This window comes from Saccoglossus kowalevskii, chromosome 2 (genome assembly GCF_978046115.1).
Source record: "Saccoglossus kowalevskii chromosome 2, keSacKowa6.1, whole genome shotgun sequence".
NCBI classification, from domain to species: Eukaryota; Metazoa; Hemichordata; class Enteropneusta; family Harrimaniidae; genus Saccoglossus; species Saccoglossus kowalevskii.
Genome location: NC_140642.1, coordinates 2,829,063 through 2,856,907, shown reverse-complemented (window position 1 = coordinate 2,856,907; position 27,845 = coordinate 2,829,063). Strand labels below are relative to the sequence as shown.

The following is a 27,845-nucleotide window of genomic DNA, read 5'->3' as shown; positions in this document are numbered from 1 at the left end:
AGACATGTATGTATTCTTCAGTATGTGTTTGTCAAGGGCCATATCAACACACTGAGACATGTATGTAATCTTCAGTATGTTTTGACAAGGGCCATATCAACACACTGAGACATGTATGTATATTTCAGTATGTTTTGACAAGGGCATATCAACACACTGAGACATGTATGTATTCTCTTGTATGTGTTTGACAAAGGCCATATCAATACACTGAGACATGTATGTATTCTTCAGTATGTGTTTGGCAAGGGCCATATCAACACACTGAGACATGTATGTATTCTTCAGTATGTTTTGACAAGGGCCATATCAACACACTGAGACATGTATGTATAATTCAGTATGTGTTTGACAAGGGCCATATCAACACACTGAGACATGTATGTTTAATTCAGTATGTGTTTGACAAGGCCATATCAACACACTGAGACATGTATGTATTCTCTTGTATGTGTTTGACAAGGGCATATCAACACACTGAGACATGTATGTATTCTTCAGTATGTGTTTGACAAGGGCCATATCAACACACTGAGACATGTATGTAATCTTCAGTATGTTTTGACATGGGCCATATCAACACACTGAGACATGTATGTATATTTCAGTATGTTTTGACAAGGGCATATCAACACACTGAGACATGTATGTATTCTCTTGTATGTGTTTGACAAAGGCCATATCAATACACTGAGACATGTATGTATTCTTCAGTATGTGTTTGACAAGGGCCATATCAACACACTGAGACATGTATGTATTCTTCAGTATGTGTTTGACAAGGGCCATATCAACACACTGAGACATGTATGTATTTTTCAGTATGTTTTGACAAGGGCCATATCAACACACTGAGACATGTATGTATTCTTCAGTATGTTTTGACAAGGGCCATATCAACACACTGAGACATGTATGTATAATTCAGTATGTGTTTGACAAGGGCCATATCAACACACTGAGACATGTATGTTTAATTCAGTATGTGTTTGACAAGGCCATATCAACACACTGAGACATGTATGTATTCTCTTGTATGTGTTTGACAAGGGCCATATCAACACACTGAGACATGTATGTATTTTTCAGTATGTTTTGACAAGGGCCATATCAACACACTGAGACATGTATGTATAATTCAGTATGTGTTTGACAAGGGCCATATCAACACACTGAGACATGTATGTATTCTTCAGTATGTTTTGACAAGGGCCATATCAACACACTGGGACATGTATGTCTAATTCAGTATGTGTTTGACAAGGGCCATATCAACACACTGAGACATGTATGTCTAATTCAGTATGTTTTGACAAGATCATATCAACACACTGAGACATGTATGTATATTTCAGTATGTGTTTGACAAGGGCCATATCAACACACTGAGACATGTATGTATTCTTCAGTATGTTTTGACAAGGGCCATATCAACACACTGAGACATGTATGTCTAATTCAGTATGTTTTGACAAGGGCCATATCAACACACTGAGACATGTATGTATTCTTCAGTATGTTTTGACAAGGTCATATCAACACACTGAGACATGTATGTATACTTCAGTATGTGTTTGACAAGGGCCATATCAACACACTAAGACATGTATGTATTCTTCAGTATGTTTTGACAAGGGTCATATCAACACACTGAGACATGTATGTATAATTCAGTATGTGTTTGACAAGGGCCATATCAACACACTGAGACATGTATGTATTCTGCAGTATGTTTTGACAAGTGCCATATCAACACACTGAGACATGTATGTCTAATTCAGTATGTTTTGACAAGGGCCATATCAACACACTGAGACATGTATGTATTCTTCAGTATGTTTCGACAAGGGCCATATCAACACAATGAGACATGTATGTATTCTTCAGTATGTGTTTGACAAGGGCCATATCAACACACTGAGACATGTATGTATTCTTCAGTATGTTTTGACAAGGGCCATATCAACACAATGAGACATGTATGTATTCTTCAGTATGTGTTTGACAAGGGCCATATCAACACAATGAGACATGTATGTATTCTTCAGTATGTGTTTGACAAGGTCATATCAACACACTGAGACATGTATGTATACTTCAGTATGTGTTTGACAAGGGCCATATCAACACACTGAGACATGTATGTATTCTTCAGTATGTTTTGACAAGGGCCATATCAACACACTGAGACATATATGTCTAATTCAGTATGTGTTTGACAAGAGCCATATCAACACACTGAGACATGTATGTATTCTTCAGTATGTTTTGACAAGGGCCATATCAACACACTGAGACATGTATGTATTCTTCAGTATGTTTTGACAAGGGCCATATCAACACACTGAGACATGTATGTATTCTTCAGTATGTTTTGACAAGGGCCATATAAACACACTGAGACATGTATGTCAGTTCAAAAGTGATGAACAAAAAATAAATATTTCACCTTCTTCATCTGAGAAAACATCTTCTATGTGGTCAAACGTCTTGCTACTATTTTCCATTTTACCAATAATATGTTCTTTTTCTGACATATTCTGCTGAAAACAAAAATGATTATTATGTCCAAGTGTTGAAACAAAGACTTTGGTAGACAACAATCATTTATCATATCTTTAACCATGCAATGATTTTCGGGGATTAGGAAATCGCAACACAGCAGCTGAAACTTTTCACACTTTGTCCATAACTTTAAATATTGGGTAGAGAATCAGGGGAGTGGGGGCTTAGCCATCACTCAGTGCCCATGTAAATTGCAGCTTGTAGTTAAACCAGATTTTAATATCCAAATTGCACTTCATTGATAATGAGAATGGTTGTTCTGTCATTTTCTGTTGTATACAGCCCTGCAAGTCTTCAATTCAAACTGAGTGATAATACATATTTACAAAGCAAACAGTGAAGTACATAAGTTATTAGCACAATGATGGCTGGGCCATTCAAATTATGTTTTCCATAGATTGAGGAGCTGATACTTAATTCAAAGCAGAATGTGTTTACCTGTACCGGGACTTGTACCTTCTCAGATTTTCTTCTTCTGTGTTTAACTGTAAATATATATATACTGGTAGTGATAATTTGATTTGAAACAGTTGTGGACAAGTAAGGACCTTTATCATACCAGTAGAAGCAATATATATAACTAATATAAGTATTAGCAGAAAAAGAACCTGGCCTTTATATAGAATTTGACACAATATATAGAATACGAGTTAATCAATCACACTGGTGGGAATCTTGTTAGTATTGTAAGATCATAGAAGGACATATATCATGTTATACATGACATGAAGTGTTCTTTCTAACAGCACCAGTTTTTATGGGAATCCTAAGTCAAAAAGGATCCCCAGAAGTCAAGTTGAACCAAAAGGTACCCACTTGAATAATTAATTAAAGCCACAAGCAGCGTCAGCAGGGCCCAAACTATCAGACATCTATTTCATTATTAATGAGGTCACTAGATTTTCATTAGGATAGTTTGAATGATCTGTACCATTAGGTCTAAATGCAGTTGGTTCCATGTATTTACCTGGTTTGGTCATCGAGATATTGATTTCAGAATATGTAATGAGCCATGTGTTATGCATATTAATAAGGTTACATTGTCATATATGTCAATTTCTTGTCAGTTACATCTTTCGTTGAATGCCTTCACTATGGCACTGGTTGCATGTACCATTCCGCAACAGTATTTCAAATATGACAGTGCATAATAATAAGTTCATATGACCACATAGATACATAGATCTCTTATATCTTATTATGATGATATTAAACAATGCAGGTTTCATCTTACTAACTGTAGCAGTGCTTGAGATATAACAATGATGCATATATTAATAAGGTTAGAAGCCCCCACTCAATGGGTACCCACTCGTATGACCTAGCCATGTGCCATTTGGTTGAAAGAATGTGTCTCAAAAGCAGAATGCACTTACAAAATTTGAGCCCAATCGAACCAATACAACACATGTAATTGCACAATTTCTGTTTTCATAGAATCCAAGATGGCGGCTAAACCATGTGACTGATTAAACTTATAACATTTTTCGTGCAACAAGCTATGGCTATTCATGTTATATACTAAATATCCAGTGGATTGGTTGAAGCACCAATAATAAACAAACTTTCAGTCATTTTTACATATAATCCAAGATGGTGGACAAACCACATGACTGATCAAAATTATATTATTTTTCTCATATGAAACTGTGACCAGACATGTTAAATGCCACATATCCCATTGATCGATTGAAACACCTTTGAGAAACAAATGCCCAAACTTTTGCCCAAAATCCAAGATGGCAGCCAAACCATGTGATTGATCTGAAATCTTTTTTAACTTTCTGAAAGAGTACGATATAGAGATGCAACACTTGCTGCATTGCATAAAAAACTACTTCCTGTTTAGAAGCAATTCAAAATGGTGGCCAAATCATGTGACCAATCATAATAAATTTTCCAAACTTAAATATATTTCATACATAGATGCTAAATACTATATTTAAGAGCATTTTGATCAGTGATTCTGAAGAAGATTAAAAAGTGTTTTTTATCGTTTTTTGGAGAAAAAGATGGCAGAATTATGTGGCCGCTAAGGTTTTTGACTCCCTTGTGTGGAGCACACAATGGGAGTCTGTGCATTTGGTGTGTGTGTGTGTGTGTGTGTGTGTGTGTGTGTCTGTCTGTTCCACTGATATCTCAAGAACCATACATCAGTTTTTGATGAAACTTGGTGCATAGATGCTCTGAACTTACACGCAGATTTGGATAAAAATCTGTGCATATTAATTGCCTAATTTGCATGATAATTAGCTAATTTTTAGCTGTTCCATTACTGTTCCACTGATATCTAATCATTGGATTTTGATGAAACTTGGTACATAGATGCTCTGAACTAATGCTAGGTTTTGATTAGTTTGGGGTAAAAATCCGTGCATATTAATTACCGAATTTGCATAATGATTGGTCAATTATCACATTTCAATGTACTAATCATCACATTTCAATGAAACTTGGTACATAGATGTCATAGGACACTGCATAGACCTGATAGTTTTTAGGGTAATATCAGTACGTATTAATTACCTAATTTGCATAATTAATTAATTTACAGCTTTTGATATTGTGTGCTTCCCACACAGGAGTCTATTACAAACATTGCAGACTTTAACAACAGACCATTGTAAACTGAAATACAGTAAAACCTGTATACACCAAATCCTGGGTGAACTAATCATTTAGTATTCATACACATGCAGACCATCTTTCTTGGTTAATTCAGTGAGTTAGGTTTTATCACGGTCACCTCCAATTAATATTTAAATTAAAACCAGGTTCTCAGAAAGCAAAGGATGTTATTTAATATGAAAGCAAGTCTCACAATAATGCACATTATCTGATAAATTTAAGGTTAGTAAAGAGCATTCTCACCTACAAGCAGAAGAACTAGCATGCTTATAATGCCTCCACCAACAAGACACCAGTAAACCTCAGCCTTGTAATTAAAACCTGTCAAATTCTCCTTTAGAATTATTACAAACCCATTTATAAACTGTTTTGTAGCATCACTGAGTTGGTTGGTGTTATCTTGACTTGTCTCCTTCTCCTTGTCATCATACACAAGTATCTCATCAAGCATTGTGACATGCACTCTGTTTTTCACATTTTTCTTTTCTGAATCTTTGTTACCATGGTGATTTGAAACTTCTTCAAATGAGACTTGATTTTCTCCTTGTCTGTGAAAAAATATACAGAAGGAAATGGCAGGAAGGATAAATAACCTTGAAGGAAAATAAGGAATGAAAGCTAGTGAAACACATAGAATCAATTGTGACTTGTATCAATACTTACAATTACCAGGAGAGTTTTACAGTTCCATAGATACTTCTAATTCTACAATATTATGTAGTATGTCAACTAAGAATAGTTGACTGTATAAATTTATTATATTTTGGGGTGTTACAAATACTTGGAATTTGAGTTTAATTTGTCACTGCTATACTGTGAAAATAAAACATAATTTTACGTATTTAATACCTTCCTCAATTTTTTTGAATTGTTGAAAAATGAACGGACAATCCTGAAAAAATATGTAGACTGAAAACTAACTATTTTTATCAGGAATACACTGGCACATTTATACTATTATACCACTTCCAGTTGTGGAGAACAATAACAAAAGAACTATATCTATTCTTGTAGCATGAGGTATTAAAGTTACTTTCCAGATTTTAGTGGATGCTGATTTTTAATGTGGGAGCATTTACCTAATATTTAAATCATGTGTTTTCTTCACTTCTAACTCTAACCTAAGAGTATAGGAATAGTTTTTGGTATATGTATATACTAAATGTTGCCAGTCTGACTCTACTTCTACAAGGTGTCCATAGAATCCAGCGAAGTACTTGCCCTTTTTATTCTGAACCACTTTATTCTGGAATTAAAACAAAAACAAATAACAAGTTCTACAGTGAAAAATACAGTGATACTATTTGTCATGTATGTAAGCTATTTGTTTAAATGTGCACAGGTCATGCAGAGTGTGAGTCATCAAGGACCAAGAATAATTCTGGGAAAGTAGTCATCATATAAAACATACAGTATCTTTAATATAAAATGCATGTTACAGTAGTAGACAAATTTTTCATCTTTTCTTAGAGAAGATAAACATATGGCATTATCCAGCATGTGGTCCTCCACATTCTAAAAATGATTTAAATTCACTGGTTTTGAGCAGTTGTAGTTAAAACAATCAAATCGTTTTGGCTGCCATAGGAACACATAAAGTTAAATCAATTTGGCAGTAATTTTGTGTAAGTGCAAGTGATCCTACTAAATACGACATAGTAAACATTGTGTCCATACTTACAGTGTCATAAAACCATAAATGATATGGCTGGTTATCCAGACAACTCATCAAACGTTCACCACATGCATTGTCTTTATTCATGAATGCTGGGTAGGACACGCCCACTTTATTACACTCACTACCATTAAAAGTAATGTGTGATTTATCAACTACTAAATATTCATAAGCTCCAAGCTGAAAGATGTAACAGAATAGCGTTTTTTACACTGTATGTGTCGTGTTGGACCCATATTCAACATGATATAATGACTGTCATTATATAAATAACAACTTGTTGCTCATATAATATGTAGATATGTACATGCAACGTACATCTTAATATGGCAATAAATTTAAGCTTCAATCGGCATTCATAGCAGAGGTGTTGTCAGTATGTACTGGCATCAACACATCTGACAGAATCTTCCATAAAATGTTTCTTATTTATACAAAAAAAGAATTTGACATTCTTATCAAGACCACCTAATCTTTAGTATTGTTAAAATCCTAATATAAACCGCATACGTAATAATAACCGCACCCCAATTCCGGCTTTGGGGTTAAAGAGTTCATGAAAACATGAAAAGTACCTATTAGTAACCGAACCACCAATTCAAAAAGACCGTGACTGGCGTTGTTCCTAATCCTATTCACTTGTTTCAACAATGCTCCTAAAAATATTCACACATACATTGTATTTATTGTTCAGTGGTCAGATGTCAGCCATGCAGTGAAACTGCTTTTGTTCTGTCGGTAACCTTTATCAATAATCCTTATGAATATGTTCGTGTTTCAGAAGTTTTCCACAATGAGCTGTTATCAACGTAAAAGTGTTAAATACTTCTTTAATGCTGAGTTTATCTTTTGAAAACAATTAATTTTTTGATTTAAAAAAACAAACATGTCATTTCCCATGGAAATCAAAGCCAAAAGATCGCACTACATTATCGGTAAATCTCTTCCGTGTTGTGTTCACCATGAGGTCGCTGAACTGTCATTAACATATTTAAATAGGCTATGGTAATTTGAACATGTTGACACCATCCAGCATTTTGATTGATTAATTAGCGACTTGACCTATCTAAACAGTCTTGTGTACATTCAAAATACATGGCGGATATCGTATCGCATCGAGCGTTTACATGTGACTGAAATCATTCGCTTACAATTAAACTAAGTTAAATTTTACTTGCATTTCATAACAATTTAACAAATTTATTTTTCGTGTGTTATTATAATCACTACTAAGTAATAATAAACAATTTCAACACTTTGAAAACAAGTAACTTATGAACTGCAGCATGGCCTGATTGCGCTACCGTACCGTAATCATTTACTACTAAGCAATGCATCCACGTTTGTTTTTATTTTAAACTTCTGTTAGAATATACTTTCTGTTAATAAATGCATATTAGATTGAATATACTGAGTAATCATGTAAAAAATTTTGTTGATTGACTGTAATTTTTCAACATTTTGTGACGCCTATTTTAGTAGGGCCTTTCACTCTTCCCTGACGCCTAAATTAGAGTGACACCTATATTCAAGAGATTGTATGGTGTATTGTTTGTTTTGTACATGTGTTGTGGGAAAATATGACCATGCCCATTTAGCGATTGCAATATGTACGTAATAGAAACCGCATCCCAAACTTTAGCTTTTGATCCCAATTTTTAAATTTATACATTGTAATATAAACCGCGGTTTATATTGGGACTTTTACGGTAGCAGTTTTGTCATATGTTAACTACCGGTAAGTAACTGTCTTTTGTAACTGGCTTACTTTAGTTTGTGGATCGCCATTTTCAACAGGATAATGGGGATCAGCTGCTAGAATATATTTATCTGCAAATGGATTATCCAACACATGATCAAAGTTGCTGGAATAGCTGATAACAACCTTTAAAAAGAAAAAAAAAATGAATGTGAAACAAACCAACTACAGAGGGCAGTATACCTAGACATAAGCAAATAGCCATACAGGGCATAAAAAACATGCCTTTGTTGATCAATCATTTTTAATGTCGTTTGCGGGCATTAGAACAGATATTTAGATTTCCATGATTTTCACTTTATATTTTATGTTGTTATTCACAAAAGTCATATAAAATAATGGTTAAAAACTATGACAACGGCGATATTTGAACGTTGGTTTCTATTGGGAAAAGAAAATCGTCATATCTAAAAATATCATTCCTTGACATATAATGAAAAACAATATTGTGTTACAAGATTGGTAATTTTTTTGTCATGAATTAATAGAAGATTCTGGGAAATAGTATTTATTTTTCATGAAATAATATTTTTACATGGATTTCTATGGAAATTGTCCTAAAAATGCAGATTTTTGGCATTTTATTACATGATTTTTTCAATAACCATGATTTGTGCCAGGTAAAACACTTCAAAACAAGCCATGCATGACACAGTCCCTGTTAGTTATCAGATTTAAAATATATAGTTTTGATGATGCTTGATTATGATGATTTTTTAACATTGAAATGATTGACATCTTGTATCTGATCGTCAAACGAGTACTTGTCCATATTGAGAAATATTGATCTGGAACAGCATTAATTAAAACAAAATAGCCACCAGTCAGCCATTTTGAATACATCTATATATCTATGACATGATGTAAAACGAATATATAAAATTTGAACATAATCAGTCAAAGCATATCAGAGATATGGCTCTAGAAGTGCATTCATTTAAACAAAATGGCCACCAAACAGTCATTTTGAATCCGATCTGAAAAATAAAACAACGTGTATCAGGAACCCATAATCTCTAATGTATGAACCAAGTTTGAACAAAATCCATAAACGCCAGTCGGCATTTTAAATTGGATCTGAAAAATAAAAAAATGTTCATCAAGGTCCCATAATGTCCAACATATGTACCAAGTTCAAACAAAATCCATCCATAAATGATTGATTTTTTTAACACAAAAATGGCCACCTTTCGGCCATCTTGAATCAGATCGTGAAACAAATTGATGTCCACATGTATAATATTATGTATGATGTATGTGTGAAGTTTGATTGTGATTGGTCCAGTCATGTCTAAGATACAGGTCCAGACACACAGATGCACAAAGGTCAAAACATAAGTCCCCGTTTTCGACTTCGTCCAAACAGGGACAAATAAATTATTTAGTAGCACTGTTAAAACAAAAATTGTGATACAATTTTTACTCTATTTAATGGGTTGAAATACCCATGAATGACTTTAATATCTTTCAATGCCCATATTAGGCAATATCGATCTTTGCCCACACTGCAAAATTCGCTGTATTACTTCTTGGAAAACATATTTATTTTTAGTGTAGACATACAATTCAGCCCTAACTCAAATAAAATACCTCATTATTGTGCATCTTGGACGCTGTGCCAATCAATATCGTAGTGAGGACATCTTTCACATCAACTACTCCATTTAAGTCAATGTTTGCATTCATAGTGTCAATAGTAACTAATGCCTTGTGTTCTACAACAGGAAGATCTATACTGTAAACTTGATACCTTCAAATATAAACAGAAATAGACACACTTAGTCACTTAGCCACTAAGTCACCAATTTGGGCTAATTAATTTCACATTCGGGTACATGTCATTTTCGAAACTGACCTTTAACACCTTTAATAAATTTATATTACAGTACAATACATGTACATATCTATAATTTTTTTTCAAGGCTTTTTATATGTTATTTTCTACCTGTTTGCACAGTGGTTAATGTAGTAGTATAAAGTCTTGATAAATGAATAACAGGAACCTGGATATTAAGACTATGCATGCCACTGATGAATAGACGTTGTATTGGTGCATTTATTATGTGCAACCAAATGCACTGTATTCTCTCCTATCAACTTACAGTTGAATGGTAATACAGTAATATCAGTTATTTTTTATTACACATCAAGCACCGAAACGAATAGAATTCACCGTTCTATGAAAAAGCTGTTATATGTTACTAACATTGAACATACTTAATGTTACTGATGTCACCAACATTGAATACAGTTCATGTTACTGATGTCACCAACATTGAACATACTTAATGTTACTGATGTCACCAACATTGAATACAGTTCATGTTACTGATGTCACCAACATTGAACATACTTAATGTTACTGATGTTATCAACATTGAATACAGTTAATGTTACTGATGTCACCAACATTGAACATACTTAATGTTACTGATGTCACCAACATTGAATACAGTTCATGTTACTGATGTCACCAACATTGAACAAACTTAATGTTACTGATGTCACCAACATTGAATACAGTTCATGTTACTGATGTCACCAACATTGAACATAGATAATGTTACTGATGTCACCAACATTGGATACAGTTCATGTTACTGATGTCACCAACATTGAACATACTTAATGTTACTGATGTCATCAACATTGAATACAGTTCATGTTACTGATGTCACCAACATTGAACATACTTAATGTTACTGATGTCACCAACATTGAACATACTTAATGTTACTGATGTCACCAACATTGAATACAGTTCATGTTACTGATGTCACCAACATTGAACATCCTTAATGTTACTGATGTCACCAACATTGAATACAGTTCATGTTACTGATGTCACCAACATTGAACATACTTAACGTTACTGATGTCACCAACATTGAATACAGTTCATGTTACTGATGTCACCAACATTGAACATACTTAATGTTGCTGATGTCACCAACATTGGATACAGTTCATGTTACTGATGTCACCAACATTGAATACAGTTCATGTTACTGATGTCACCAACATTGAACATACTTAATGTTACTGATGTCACCAACATTGAATACAGTTCATGTTACTGATGTCACCAACATTAAACATAGTTCATGTTACTGATGTTACCATCATTGAACACAGTTCATGTTACTGATACTGATATGTCACCAACATTGAATACAGTTCATGTTACTGATGTCACCAACATTGAATACAGTTCATGTTACTGATGTCACAAACATTGAACATAGTTCATGTTACTGATATGTTACCATCATTGAATACAGTTCATGTTACTGATGTTACAATCATTGAACATAGTTCATGTTACTGATATGTTACCATCATTGAATACAGTTCATGTTACTGATGTCACCAACATTGAACATACTTAATGTTACTGATGTCACCAACATTGAATACAGTTCATGTTACTGATGTCACCAACATTGAACATACTTAATGTTACTGATGTCACCAACATTGAATACAGTTCATGTTACTGATGTCACCAACATTGAACATAGATAATGTTACTGATGTCACCAACATTGGATACAGTTCATGTTACTGATGTCACCAACATTGAACATACTTAATGTTACTGATGTCACCAACATTGGATACAGTTCATGTTACTGATGTCACCAACATTGAATACAGTTCATGTTACTAATGTCACCAACATTGAACATCCTTAATGTTACTGATGTCACCAACATTGAATACAGTTCATGTTACTGATGTCACCAACATTGAACATAGTTCATGTTACTGATGTTACCATCATTGAACACAGTTCATGTTACTGATACTGATATGTCACCAACATTGAATACAGTTCATGTTACTGATGTTACCAACATTGAATACAGTTCATGTTACTGATGTCACAAACATTGAACATAGTTCATGTTACTGATATGTTACCATCATTGAATACAGTTCATGTTACTGATGTTACAATCATTGAACATAGTTCATGTTACTGATATGTTACCATCATTGAATACAGTTCATGTTACTGATACTGATATGTTACCAACATTGAATACAGTTCATGTTACTGATATGTTACCAACATTGAATACAGTTCATGTTACTGATGTCACCAACATTGGATACAGTTCATGTTATTGATGTTACAAATACTGAACATAGTTCATGTTACTGATATATTACCATCATTGAACACAGTTCATGTTACTGATACTGATATGTTACCAACATTGAATACAGTTCATGTTACTGATGTCACCAACATTGAATACAGTTCATGTTACTGATGTTACAAACATTGAACATAGTTCATGTTACTGATATGTTACCATCATTGAACACAGTTCATGTTACTGATACTGATATGTTACCAACATTGAATACAGTTCAATTTACTGATGTCACCAACATTGAAAATAGTTCATGTTACTAATGTCACATTCCAACAGTTTCATTTGTTTGCATTGAACAAAAGTGATACAGCGCTTAATAGAAACTCGTCACTGAACACTGTGCAAAAATGTTTGGCTGTTATTTTTCATTAAATTATTACTATAATCAGAGAAAAAATGTATATGAATAAGGTTATCATAAGAATTTTGTAAAGTATGCACTCAGGGTCACACTGATCTTTGCTGATATGTTGATATGGTTGCCGTTGTGCATACTTTTCTAACTCAAAATTGATGGATTCAAATTTTAAACATACCAAAGATTATCAGACTTAAGACAGTGTGTACTTGCATGGTACATGGATTTGTTTGTAATATAGTCTGGTACATCTACAACAGAACAGTCTTGGCCACCTCTGATATGATACTTAGAGTTGATAAGTTGTTTAGTGTCTTCACAAAAACAACAGAATCCCTGTAAATAAATACAAAAATAAATCAGATTACTACACAAGTTAATGCCTTGAATAAATCAGATTGCTACACAAGTTAATGCCTTGAATAAATCAGATTGCTACACAAGTTAATGCCTTGAATAAATCAGATTGCTACACAAGTTAATGCCTTGAATAAATCAGATTGCTACACAAGTTAATGCCTTGAATAAATCAGATTGCTACACAAGTTAATGCCTTGAATAAATCAGATTGCTACACAAGTTAATGCCTTGAATAAATCAGATTGCTACACAAGTTAATGCCTTGAATAAATCAGATTGCTACACAAGTTAATGCCTTGAATAAATCAGATTGCTACACAAGTTAATGCCTTGAATAAATCAGATTGCTACACAAGTTAATGCCTTAAATAAATCAGATTGCTACACAAGTTAATGCCTTGAATAAATCAGATTGCTACACAAGTTAATGCCTTGAATAAATCAGATTGCTACACAAGTTAATGCCTTGAATAAATCAGATTGCTACACAAGTTAATGCCTTGAATAAATCAGATTGCTACACAAGTTAATGCCTTGAATAAATCAGATTGCTACACAAGTTAATGCCTTAAATAAATCAGATTGCTACACAAGTTAATGCCTTGAATAAATCAGATTGCTACACAAGTTAATGCCTTAAATAAATCAGATTGCTACACAAGTTAATGCCTTGAATAAATCAGATTGCTACACAAGTTAATGCCTTGAATAAATCAGATTGCTACACAAGTTAATGCCTTGAATAAATCAGATTGCTACACAAGTTAATGCCTTGAATAAATCAGATTGCTACACAAGTTAATGCCTTAAATAAATCAGATTGCTACACAAGTTAATGCCTTGAATAAATCAGATTGCTACACAAGTTAATGCCTTGAATAAATCAGATTGCTACACAAGTTAATGCCTTGAATAAATCAGATTGCTACACAAGTTAATGCCTTGAATAAATCAGATTGCTACACAAGTTAATGCCTTGAATAAATCAGATTGCTACACAAGTTAATGCCTTGAATAAATCAGATTGCTACACAAGTTAATGCCTTGAATAAATCAGATTGCTACACAAGTTAATGCCTTGAATAAATCAGATTGCTACACAAGTTAATGCCTTAAATAAATCAGATTGCTACACAAGTTAATGCCTTGAATAAATCAGATTGCTACACAAGTTAATGCCTTGAATAAATCAGATTGCTACACAAGTTAATGCCTTGAATAAATCAGATTGCTACACAAGTTAATGCCTTGAATAAATCAGATTGCTACACAAGTTAATGCCTTGAATAAATCAGATTGCTACACAAGTTAATGCCTTGAATAAATCAGATTGCTACACAAGTTAATGCCTTAAATAAATCAGATTGCTACACAAGTTAATGCCTTGAATAAATCAGATTGCTACACAAGTTAATGCCTTAAATAAATCAGATTGCTACACAAGTTAATGCCTTGAATAAATCAGATTGCTACACAAGTTAATGCCTTGAATAAATCAGATTGCTACACAAGTTAATGCCTTGAATAAATCAGATTGCTACACAAGTTAATGCCTTGAATAAATCAGATTGCTACACAAGTTAATGCCTTGAATAAATCAGATTGCTACACAAGTTAATGCCTTGAATAAATCAGATTGCTACACAAGTTAATGCCTTAAATAAATCAGATTGCTACACAAGTTAATGCCTTAAATAAATCTAAGTTACATCTCAAAATGTTAATACCTTCAACACAAGGTTTCTGTGCATATTTGATGTACATAATGATTCAGGATCACATCCAGTATACTGCTCTGTGTTATCTTTGGTTATAATCTCTTCATAAACATAGTTGTTTACAGACTGAAACAAAAAACAGACTTCTCGGTAATATGCCATTCTTGGCTACCATAATACATTTTTTATTTGATTTTTGTAAATCATCAGATGTTGCAAAAAGGATTCAGTTTTACGATGTAATTCACACACTAACAGACAATTATCTGAATAATATATGGTTTTGACAATTTAATTTAAACATGTTATCGTGCAAGATTCTACTAAGAGACAATGTACTTGACCTTGGTAAAGAGGGTGCACTTTATTACACACTTGGTGAACAGGATCTGTCAATGTATAGTAGATAGATGGACCAAAGATTGAACCTTGACTGGTAATAACTGTTGGAAGTCAGGTTAACACAACTATTTATACATTCAGTGTACTGGAATATGCAAATATTAACTCTGTTTAATCATGGTTATTCTGCTCTGAAAATTTGAATGCATAACTGTAATTGGATAGATTTTGGAAAACTGCTCAACCCTTAACAATTTGCTAATCTTTAGGTATTTTTCTATAATTTCTGTATTAATTTTTGACCACCTGAAATGGGTAAATTATTGTCTAAATTTGTTAATTTTCAAAACTTCATACGACTCACCTTGTGTGTGTATTTCATAGGGTACTTCAGAAGAGGAAGGTAGTTTACTATCTTCACAATAATGGGTCTTTTCAACTTATAATATACATTAGATACACCGCTGTAGATATCCTCAATTTTAATTGTTTCATTGGCTAGTAGACTGGAAGGACTACCCTGTTTTTATTTGTAACAAATATTAATTTCCATGATTAGAATAAGAATATAGGTACACATCATTCTGGGGACTTCGCCATAGTTTCATGGGGCTCATACCCCCCCCCCCCCATTATAATGTTATCTATAGTTGTACTTTTATCTAGATAGAGATTTATGTATTTTATTAATACCTCATTAACCATCCATTTGCAGCCATGCTGCTTCAAACGCGGCATCTACCATAACTACTAACTTCTTGCAGCCAACGCTGCTCCTCCACAGTATAGCCGCAGCCTTCGCTGTCTATACCTCAAATTGCTGTCACGCTGCAATCTCTCATTACACTACAGCCTCAGCGGCTGAAGCTTCATTACTAACACAGATTTTTGAGTTGTGTATTATTTTTTGCGTTCACATGATGAGGGCTCATGACATGTCCTTTCTTGTAAGCCAATGGATTTCGTTGTGTGCCCCCCTGTTTTGCCAAAGTAATAAACTTTATTTTTCATGTACCTATCTGTGTTTGTGTCATGAAGGTACTTGAATCAAAAGGATTAGTATGTTCCAAAAAATGATCTGTGATGATTTTCATAATTTCAATTAATTTCTGAATCTCAATTAAATTTTTTGTTTAAATATTTGTGTACAAGAATCAACACAAATCTGATTAAGGTAGAGATGCAGTTCACTTGACAGGTATTTTAATTAGTTAATTAGGCAACCAAGATGACCTCCCTTGTCCACAAAACTATATATTTTCGAAAAGCTTATTGTATAAATTTTGAAATTTTGTAAGTAATTTTTTTTATGGACACTGTAGTTTGAAATATGCACAAAAATGTGTTTTTTTGGTCAAAAGTGATTTAAAAAAAAATTAGCTTCTAAACCATGCCTCTGTTTCCATTCAAAATTGGTTTACGGGTACATCTGTTTACTATGAAAAAAGTGTCGTCTTGAAAACTGTCTATCAGTTGTCAATTTTGCTGGGCAGCAGCTCAAATTTCACTAATTCAAGTTTATGCATAAATTAACACCCAAAAACAAAGCCACAACGACGTTTTGAAGATATACACATTGTCAATCATTTGTGAAAATTTCAAAAGAAAAGGTCAAAACGTCTAGGAGCTATTCTGGGATGTGCACTAAAAAGAAGCTGAAAAGTGAAATTTGTCAAAATTTGCAAAATAAACTGCATCTCTACCTTAAAGTATGTGATGTAGGTAGCCGGTCACGTAGTTATCACTGAGAAAACTCGAACAAATTTTCAACTAACATACCGAAAGTTGTTGTGTCGGCATATTGAATTCTACACCATTTAAATCTTAGTAGGCGAAATTCACTTGCATTAAATTGCGTTTGCCATGCTAGGCAATAAAAAAATGTATTTGCACTAAAATACATTCAAGATCTGTTCTTTCTCATAGCATAAACACAGGTTTTACCCTCGCTTACTAAAATTAAAATACGATTGGGGTATGTATTATCTCACCTCTTGGTTATAATTCACATCCTAAATTTTGATTCCCTCGTACCCCTAATAAATAAGCTATATTACCGCTGGACTGAATCAATGATATATCACCCCAAAAATGGATGAATGGATGACACTGACATTTTTCGTTCGGAAAGCCATTCATGCTAAATTTTGATTCACTGGGCACCTCTAATAAATAACCAATCTAAGCACTGGGCAGAATTATTCATATCGCCAAATAAACATGAAAGAATGGGCGAACATTCGTCGTGATATTGCATTAATTGCATTACATTTCGTTTTTTTCGTGCCATACATTGTGTTTTTAGAGTCCCTCAATTTTGTTTCAAGGACTGCAGTCATACAGAGATAACCAGAACGTTGAAAACTTCGTCAGGAAATTCACGCGCAGTAAGTTACGTTTTCAGATTCCCTCAAATTTGTTTTGACCTTTGTCACCTATTCGTTCGAGGGTATCTTCGCGGTAGTGGTAATTTCGCTCGGAAACACAAGGACCATAAAACTTCCAAAAACCCAGGTCGTTTGGATAGAAAGATTTCTTTTGTTTCAAGTTCGTTGTATGCCTAGAAACATGGCAACGTTGTTATTTTGGTGAATATATAGAACATGTCCTATTCAAATAAAGGATTTTGATATGCTAATCGAACAACTGAAACGTCTCCAGTATAAAAAGTCCTCTACTCTCCGAAATTTGACAATGGAACTTCCTTTTCAATGTAATCACAGTGTTGAGGGATTGTGATGTTGACGTCGCCGTTCGTAAAAACACACTCTCGAACTTGACAACATTCAGTCTCTGACAACTAACCAAATGAATGGAAATATCAGTTAAATCAAGCATGACTGATGATTCGATTGATGGCCTGATGGCCAGAATAACTTATTCTTCATTTCTATGCAATTGTTATTCTCAGTTTCTATGTATCGCTGGTATGGACAGCGACGGCTGACAGACTATTTTGATTCTGTAAGCTTTCTTGACACAGGCTACTGACTTTTATGTTTTTGTTACTACTCTGACTTTTTCTCGGTTGAATTTTACACTGATAAATACGTATTAAATAAGTAAACGATCCGGCGCAAAGTCAACATGAGACTCATAACAGGTAGGACCTGAAGGTAGCATCAACATACAGCATTAATGGGCAAGTGACAATCCCCTTTTTTAAATCTCATTTACTAGGATTTACGCATGAAGTAACACGTTATCATTATATCAAGAAAAAATAAGAATACTATAATTAATATATCATGGGTATTTTTGTAAAGTGTACCTTCATGTATTACCGGTAACATATGCACACCATTAAAATGATAAAAACCTCAAATGCAACCGTAGTACACATACAGAGTACTATAAAATGACTACTTTTTACTGGGTTTAAATTTCGCTGATTTCAGGCATATTCAGTGGGTTTTAAATTCACGGTTTTATCATTTAGATAATGTATTCTATGCTAAATTTTACATATTCATTGAGTTTTAAATTAGCACATTTTCCAGTCAGCAAAATAAGCAAATTAAAACCCCGTGAATAATTAACCCTTTTACAGTTAACAAAATTATCGAGAGCGATTTTGGAACTGGTAGTTAAAATTTTGCCAACATGATGTGACATTATATAATTGGTGGTGGGAATTACCAAGCCATTTAAAATAATGAACAAATACTAACCGTAAAATACACCCATCATTGTCACTGATGGAATATTCATTCAACACATTAGTGATACAGTGATGACTGTCACCCTTTGTATCTCAGTAATTGACGGACAGTAAGTGTTAAGTTGTCTCCTCCAGCCCTTTTACTTACTTCTGTTACATCCGAGTTAACATATTTAGTGATGAAGACACAACGAGCAATAGGTGTCTTTAAACAAACACTTAATTTACATAACCATTATTTATCAGTGAGTAATGCTATACACATGTTTAAGAGATCTGTTCTGCCTATCTGGGGAGCTTTCACATTCAAATTGCTCAGAGCCAATGTTGAAATTACAAGTGAAAAATTCATTCAAAAATTATTTGATGATAAAACTTGTTTTGAACAACTACACATTAAAATTTGTAAAACCATACTAGGAGTTCACAAAAAGTCAAGCAACATTGCGACAAGAGATGAACTTGGAAGCTACCCCATTATCATTGATATTTGCAGACAGATGATTAGGTATCATGACAGAATTGTAACAGATGAATGTAATGTGTTAGTGCATTCTGCCTACAACAATGAAAGCAAAAGTACATGCAACACATGGACAAATTTTGTACGTAAATTACAAGAAAATACTAAAACCAATGAGATTGGCCATGATGTTGACAGTTTTGAAAATAAATTAAAGCAAAAATTTATAAAAGATTTGTGGTCCCCTATCTTACATAAAAAAGAAAATAACAAGCTACGTACATATAACAATTTCAAATCTGAATACTCTTTGGAACCATATTTGGAATATGTAAATAATGTCAAACACAGAGTTGCCATCACTAAATTCAGAATTTCTGCACATAAACTACCAATGGAGAAATTAAGGTATTTACAAGTACCACCAGAGGAAAGGTTATGCATGCTATGTGATGATCTAGCTGTTGGCAATGAGATGCATGCTTTCTTAGATTGCAGGAATCCAGAGATGGAATCTGCTAGGTGCAAATTTATGAGAGCAATCTCAATGCACAAAGAATTTCAAAGTTTGCCTAAGCAGATCATGTTTAAGAAACTGATGAGTTCAAAAAATAGTTTCATTGCCAGCAGTATAGGAGTCTATATACATAAAATCTTAGAAATTTATGCTAATTGTTAAACATCTTTTTAATTTTTATTTTATTATTGTTGTATTTGTGCGTTACTATGTTGGTTTTTGGCCATAAGTTATGTAATTTCTTACATTATTTCGAGTCAAATTCTATTCTATACCAATTTTATGGCTTACAAAATATTTGTCGACTATTGTGAAGTAATATAAGAGGGTGCACTAAAAACTAGCTAGGATATATACATCCCATGCAGTTAATGTATATGCATTCTTACTACCTTATACTAAAATATGAAGTTACACAGATAAAAATAATGCTTTCTTTTGTCCACGTTATATGGTAAATATTTTGAGTGTGTACTGACCTTAATATCATGGGCGTAAATATGGACGACTATGGAATTTTTATGCGAGCCTGTCGGATGCGTTTCAAATTCAGCCTCGGCAAGCACCACTGAGTGGGATGAACTATCTCTGCCATCAACATCCTTGCACGAAGTTTGTGCGATTGCGACAACAAGAATCATTGCACACCAGGCCAGAACTTGAGAAGTGAGTGATCGTTCTCGACGTTCTAAGCTGCATACATTCGGCGACATCATTGTCACGATCGCCTAAAATACGCGAATTCCTTTTTGTGACATATTTAGTCTTCCTAATTTTGTAATGCAGCAGTTTCATAATACCTGCATCAGCAGTTCATTCATTCATCAACAACTTCTTTCACGTGCGCCATGTTGTCCGTGACGTATCCGGCGCATATAGATTCCGGTACCCACAATCCTTTACGTTAAAGTAAACTCGTGTGACTATAAGGTATACGAACACCTTGTATGTTAGCAGCGATCAACTTAATTGAATACATAATTTTTACAGTATTTGGTGTCACGAATAGACGACCTATGCCTTTTAAAAAAACTCGAAATCATTTTTTTTGGACAATTCAAAGTAAATGTGGGTATTCACATATGGCAGTCACGGTCGAAACTAAGCCTGAGTGGAGTAATTACTGCTTCTATTCTGAACCACCGCCACGTGATTGACTTGTGCATACAATAAATGATGACGGTATTCTTTTTTCTAGGTGTACACGTCACGTGTTCTGTCCTTGGCGGTAGTAATTGCGTTAGACGATTTTAGAGAAATTCTCCTGTATTTCACAGGGACTTGTCAACTGACAGCGAATCCCCCTTCGTGTTCACACTAGAGGATTCGCCGTCAGTTGACAAGCCCCTGTGCGTAAGTTTTGTCTAATTGTCACGACTATTCAGTGTCTGAGATTATCTCTGTAATTCTCGGAATTCGGGCGTTCATCAAGATTACTCAATTTTACTGAAGAAATTCGGAATACAATATTATAACACATTTGTTTGTCGCCCTGAATCTAAGTTAACGATGTTTGGTTATTCAACAATACCCCAGAAAGCATTTCTGTCTACCTAGCTGCAATTGTAATATTCCGACTACTTCTGAGATCAACGGGCAGTATACCAGTTAAATCATGTAATAGACGTACGTGTTATGTGAAAACGTCTGTCATCCTAACTGAAAGTGATATTGATCTTGTCATCGGATTATCTTTACATTAACACATACATTTACATATTGGGCAAATATTGCGTATATTATACTTATACAATGACGTAATAGACGCATTGCATTATGGACAACTTGAATGTACAATCAATCTATGCTGATGTCATACCAGTACACATGCATGCGAGAAAATAACCATTTTCTTCGATGTCATGTTGCATGTTTACATTTCTTCTTCCAAAATTCTGAATTTTTCGACAAATCCCCGAATAAGTTTCTCATTGTGTTGAACAAATCTTCACTATTAATGTTAAAATAAAACCAATTTTAATCATAATGTCCTATTATGCAGGAGCCGAACAATATAAAAGTGATCGGGCAATGAAACTTTATATATACTGTAAAATACTTTATTTTCGCTGGATTTAATTTTTGCTGAAAAGACTCTTTGGGTGTTTTGTATGGATTTTATATTCACTAATAAAGTATTTTACTCTATATATATATATTGTAAACTAGTCTAAAATAATTTGCTTAGAGAATGTCATTACTTCATTTATGGGAAGGCTACAATAACAACGCCCTCACGCAGTTTGATATAATTTATAATCAAATGTATTCGTAGTAACGCAGAAAATAGTTTAAATCTTCCATGTTCTCATCAAATGGTACCTTTAACATTCGCTACGTCTCCATATAAATACATTTTCAGGAAACAAGAAACACGTATGATCACCAAGACTTACCTATAAGTACTACAATCACAGCCAACACGATATTCATATCCATTCATTCTTGAATTGGTGTGGCTGTGAACTACAACTAACTTCTCGGAATATAATTATGTTCATCGAGTTGACTTTTAATTTATTTAAAAAGGCATTGGAGATAACTTAATTTTTTAGCATAATATTAGTTTCGATATTTCATTTTGGCAAACACACTATGGCACGAGTTTTCATCTTGTCTAACTATTTCATTGTATAATTGACGTTAAAAACTAAGGCTAATTTACCAAATAATGACAACACGATAAATATGGCATTTACCGAGGTATCTCACACATTTCACTGATTTCAAGTTGGTGTTTAAGTCGGTAAATACATTAAGAAATTAAGATATACCTGCGCTGGTAATCACGCCGTCACTTGGTGGCATCCTCGTATAACAAATTATTATAGCGCCATCATCCGACAGAAAATGACAAACGATCACCCCCCCCCCTTTTTGGTTAACAACATATATAAAATCACTTTGACTCGTATTGTTCTCTAAGTTTTTCAAGGAATATTATCAAAAATGAGCAATAATAGTTACTTTATTAGTTTCTGAAGTAATACAATGGAAGTTAGTTTTTATTCAAGCAAAAATAACGGCTACATATAGGTTAAATATTGTATTAACACAAATAAAAAACAAAACCGAAATTATGATGTTTCTGAATCTTATTAAAAGATCTGATCTGATATATACACACTCAACACGTATACAACAATGTAAATTATTGAAATGAATTTATGTACAATATAAACAATAATACGTACAAATTTCATCCATAACTGTATTTTGTCGACATCGACAAATCAGCGACAGCCTTTAGTATAATGTTAGCTTAAGATTAAACATATCATTATAAATCATCTAAATAAATGCTTGACAATATCAACTACCCACATCAAAATCCCAGGTTATTCTCCGTGTTTTGTCCGATGAGCCATTCAAGCCTGAAGCAATTAATCATTACCGTAAGAATCAAGTATTTAGTGCAAGCGAATACTTACACATAAAAAAAACAGATTTTATCCATTTTGCAAAAAAACATGCAAGTCGTGGCCAATTATGATGTTGATTTTGTTTTGGGGTCATCAGTCTAATTTTTTTTAGAAAATGATTATTACATTTTAGTGAACGACCGTCATTTTCCAGTATTAGAACGCTACCCATTGCTTTCTATGGTGAATCATAATACCATATATCTCTATTGTAGGGTATACGACTTTATGAGTACTTTGTTATCTTTTGGGTTTAAGAAATTATAACAAAGCGTAATTTTGCTTTAATGTTTCGTTTTATGAAACTGTTCAATGTTTGAATAATATTCTACTATTTGTTTTCAAAAAAAAACATACACCGGTAGAATGTTTCGTGATGTATTGCGACAAACGTTCTCAAAGATTATGAATCATGTGGTACGGCGTCATAGCGTCACGTGGTACGGCGTCATAGCGTCACGTGGTACGGCGTCATAGCGCGTTTGAATTGGATGTGAACACGAGTTGTATAGTTTGTGAGAATGATACATCGTCTAACATTGTAAGGACAGTTGATGATGTCATGCCGACTGACAGAAATACAGACATGAAACAGACATAACATTATATATTCATAACAAAACTCGTTAAAATAGCTCGGATATAAGTGCAATGCACAATGTTGACAGCTCAGCTCACCCCACTCTGCCAGATATATTGCTTCTCTGGCCACGTGTTCGTTACACAATAATTGGTGCTCGCTATGTGGTATATCTTGATGTTCTCTCATATTTTCACGTGCGTCCAGTATTTTCTCTCGGGAGAGGTCAGAATCATAAACGATAGGTGAAAACTAATCTACAAGAGCAAAACTAAATCAGCTATATGCCCCGAAATAACTTGTACATGCGATTTCGTCTTGGAAATGAAAAATGGAATGCAATATTTCGCAACAGAAAAATACAACAGCTCAACTATCTCCCCATCCGTTAAAAGAATGGCAAAACATACTATTGATTTTTGGCAAACCTGAATTGAACGACGCCCACTACGACCAGTGCTCGAAAAAAAACATCTGTAGAATTTCGTGGTTGCAGAAAAAATCTTTTTGCCGGTCATTTGCGGGGGTCATGAATTCGACTGTTTCGTGGTGGAGTTTCAACACTGAGTATAGTGTTATAAAGTGTATTGTATTTTATTTTGAGAGAGAAAGACAGGATTAATGAGATTGAGTACGTATTTAATGTGATGGATATATGTGTAGAGAATACTAGTAGTTAGTACTAATTAGTGAATATTGTATATTCCAAGAAATGAAGCGGCCAAAATCAACGAGAAACTGGTGACGACTGCATTCGACCCACTGTCAGTGTTACATAAATCACCCTCGCAGCACGAATAACAAACTTCAGCACCTGATAAAAAAAAACACAGTTAAATGTAAGTATTATACGAGGTGTGAGTTTATTGTGTTGATCCTGACAGCAACGAAGATAGTGAACTTAGATAAACTCGAAATCGAGCAATGCAGACTAAATACATTAACTGATCAAGCCCAAATAACGAACTACTTGCGATGCTATTGATTGTACAACATATGCACTACTTGCGATGCTATTGATTGTACAACATATGCTCATTCAAAAAGTTTTTTTAAACAAATCTACAAGGTTATTTTTTATTTTCATTCATGTTATCAAAACAAAAACGGACAGGAAGGGGAGATTGTCCTTCTACTTTTATTTTATCATCTATGTCACGTAAACTCAACATATTTAAATACGTACCAGTAACGTGGTCACGGAGACACCCGTATTCACAAATATTTTTTTTATAGCAGGTTCGCCAAATGTCGGTAACCATTCCACCCGTGCTCACAGAAACAGTCTACAGATAAAATATACACATCTTTTTCTAAAAAAAAAAACACATCTTTATACCAACTGTGTAATTGTTGTGGCAGTATACGGATATGTTATATTGGATTATGAAGAATTGTTTACCCAATATGCTTGATATACATTTCAGTAAAAATTTGGTTTAGAATTTAGACAAACGGTAGTTTGAATAATCGTTTCTGACCCTCTCAATATTTTAGAAACCAATATTGTTAAAAAATACGTAATTATGCACCATGGTGTCACTGTTAATTGCAACACAACTCTATATTGACCCATCTGCCAACAAAAAAAGTTACCCTAGTAGCACATGACAATATTAAAGGTCCGAGTCGACTCGGGCGTTTTAATATCCGGTGTTCTCAGTATTAGACGTAGAAAAGACCGGCATGCTTACCATGCTACTTAGCACACTAGAGTCGGCATTTGTGGGCTTGACAGGCAAATGAATTTGCTACGCAAAATATACTTACCATACAAATAGGGTTGTCATATAAGCAGGTTGCTTCGTACTCAGTCGCAAGAGCTGGGTCGAAATTATGTGGCAGGCACACATCAGTCAAAGCAACGCTAGATGCCGAGGAAGAGGCGTCGCTAAGTATGAGACCGAGACCATCAGTTGGATTGTCATCGCTGCTATCGCTACTACTGTATTCAAATTCTTCTCCACTCCAGCAGCTGTAACAATTCAACGCTGTTCCAAAACTTTGTAGACTCGCCAACACTAGAAGAAAAATGATTCGAATAAAATAATTTATTTTCTATTGCATATAAATCACGATTTGATTTTTGAAATTCACAAACCCGGATTGAAAGTTAGGCACAGCAACAAGTCTTCCCATGCGTGTTTCGCCAGGAATCGACTGAACTTACGCTGGTGATAGAAAGGATTGGTGAAATTACACGACCGACTGTAGTCGGCCGACTCTAGTAGGCCAATAGTTTTAACAAGCCCTAAAATACCACATCATACTACCTAACATGACTTAGTACTGCTACTGTTTGTGCATGTCCAATTTAACATACTGCGCTACGCGGTGTAACAAGTCAACCATCGCCAACTCAGGCACGTCACGACCAGCTTCGAACTTACCAACGAAAAAGAGTACAATTTTACGATCCATGATTCGACTTGACTGGCTACACATACAACCACGTCGACTATATCAAGGCCTAATACTGAATACCACAAAGGTTCACTTGTAGATATACAATACATACTCTTTTGTTCTTCCTTCACGGTTTGATTCTATGGACCTGTACTTACTACAAACATCCATTTGTTGATACGCCATAGTTACGACGTGTTGCTAACAACATGTGTATCAACACCATACCATGTGCCTAATAAAAATAAAAATAATAATAATAATAATAATAAAATAATAATAATATTATATTATTCCTGTTACTGGAAAGACGATGACGTAACAATAATCTTGGTTACAATAGTTCATCGTATTACACCTGCTATAACTGTGATTAAGAATTAGCATTTTTTTTATGTCTAGAGTGATGTTGACTCGAATTAACTCTCGAACGTCAAAGTCGTGGGAATGTTTAAAAATAATTTAGTTCATATATAAATTTAGTATTTTTTACCATGTCAAATAACTAGGTCCATTATCTGCTGAATTTGTATAGATTGGTCACATTCTTTCAGGCGCCATGACATTAGGAATGTGTGACCGAAATGTCATAATTACACCGGCACAGGAGATTTGCTGCATTTAAATTGTACGTCAATGGCATTGATTCAAGACAATTGCCCGTGAGTCTTTTGTGTTACTGATGCATGCCTACTTTCCTCGTGAACTTGAATTGTTTGTGTTCTGTGGCGTGGACGTTTTATATGTTCTTGTTTGTGTACTTTGTTAGATGTGTGCGCGTGAGAATCGTGTCTAGTTGAGTTATTGGAAGGATATAAAATAGATGCCGTTTATTATTGCGAGTGTACTAAGAATGACTGGATTCAAGTTGGAACTGGTATAACACATGTTTTACAATTGTATAAACAGAGGATATCTCATTGAGTGATCCTACACTATCAGATATATTATACGAGTGTAATAATTTCCATTGTTTCGAGCATGAACGCCGAACTTGAAGGATGGGGAGGGGTGATTGAAATGGCAGCTTGAAATCAAGTCAATTCAGATTCTAATATATAACTAATGTTTTACGTTGCCACTGTAACTTACGTCATCATTTTATACATAGTTACGCCACGATACATTTGTTTTGATTTAGCTCAATTCGACCCGCTAGCAAACAACGCTATTCGAAGTAGCACACGTTAAGCACATCTGTAAATGAAAAATATATAGTTGCTGT

General features: G+C 34.1%; 2 protein-coding genes across 6 annotated transcripts; both read right to left on the bottom strand.

Annotated features, from left to right (window-relative positions):
• Positions 1 to 2,443: 2,443 nt before the first annotated feature.
• Positions 2,444 to 21,077, bottom strand: LOC102804021 (hapless 2-like). 5 transcript variants are annotated; one of them, XM_085507755.1, is made up of 11 exons: positions 20,692 to 21,077; positions 15,936 to 16,091; positions 15,239 to 15,355; positions 13,330 to 13,487; positions 10,218 to 10,377; positions 8,637 to 8,753; positions 6,875 to 7,048; positions 6,273 to 6,439; positions 5,547 to 5,741; positions 3,004 to 3,050; positions 2,444 to 2,543 (listed from the first exon to the last, which is right to left on the bottom strand). In XM_085507755.1, the coding sequence occupies exons 1-10, from the start codon at positions 20,926 to 20,928 to the stop codon at positions 3,047 to 3,049; spliced, it is 1,485 nt and encodes a 494-aa protein (XP_085363881.1). In that variant the 5' UTR covers positions 20,929 to 21,077; the 3' UTR covers positions 2,444 to 2,543; positions 3,004 to 3,046. The 5 variants fall into 5 exon arrangements, with proteins under 5 accessions (XP_085363881.1, XP_085363877.1, XP_085363887.1 ...); XM_085507751.1 differs by having other exon boundaries at positions 2,444 to 2,540; XM_085507761.1 differs by lacking the exon at positions 15,936 to 16,091 and having other exon boundaries at positions 2,444 to 2,540.
• A 3,144-nt stretch (positions 21,078 to 24,221) lies between these two features.
• On the bottom strand, positions 24,222 to 26,693 carry LOC100366475 (uncharacterized). Its single transcript, XM_002738980.3, has 4 exons — positions 26,605 to 26,693; positions 25,985 to 26,235; positions 25,401 to 25,500; positions 24,222 to 25,028 (listed from the first exon to the last, which is right to left on the bottom strand). Exons 1-4 carry the CDS (start codon positions 26,657 to 26,659, stop codon positions 24,901 to 24,903), a joined length of 534 nt encoding a protein of 177 aa, XP_002739026.1. The 5' UTR covers positions 26,660 to 26,693; the 3' UTR covers positions 24,222 to 24,900.
• Positions 26,694 to 27,845: the final 1,152 nt, after the last annotated feature.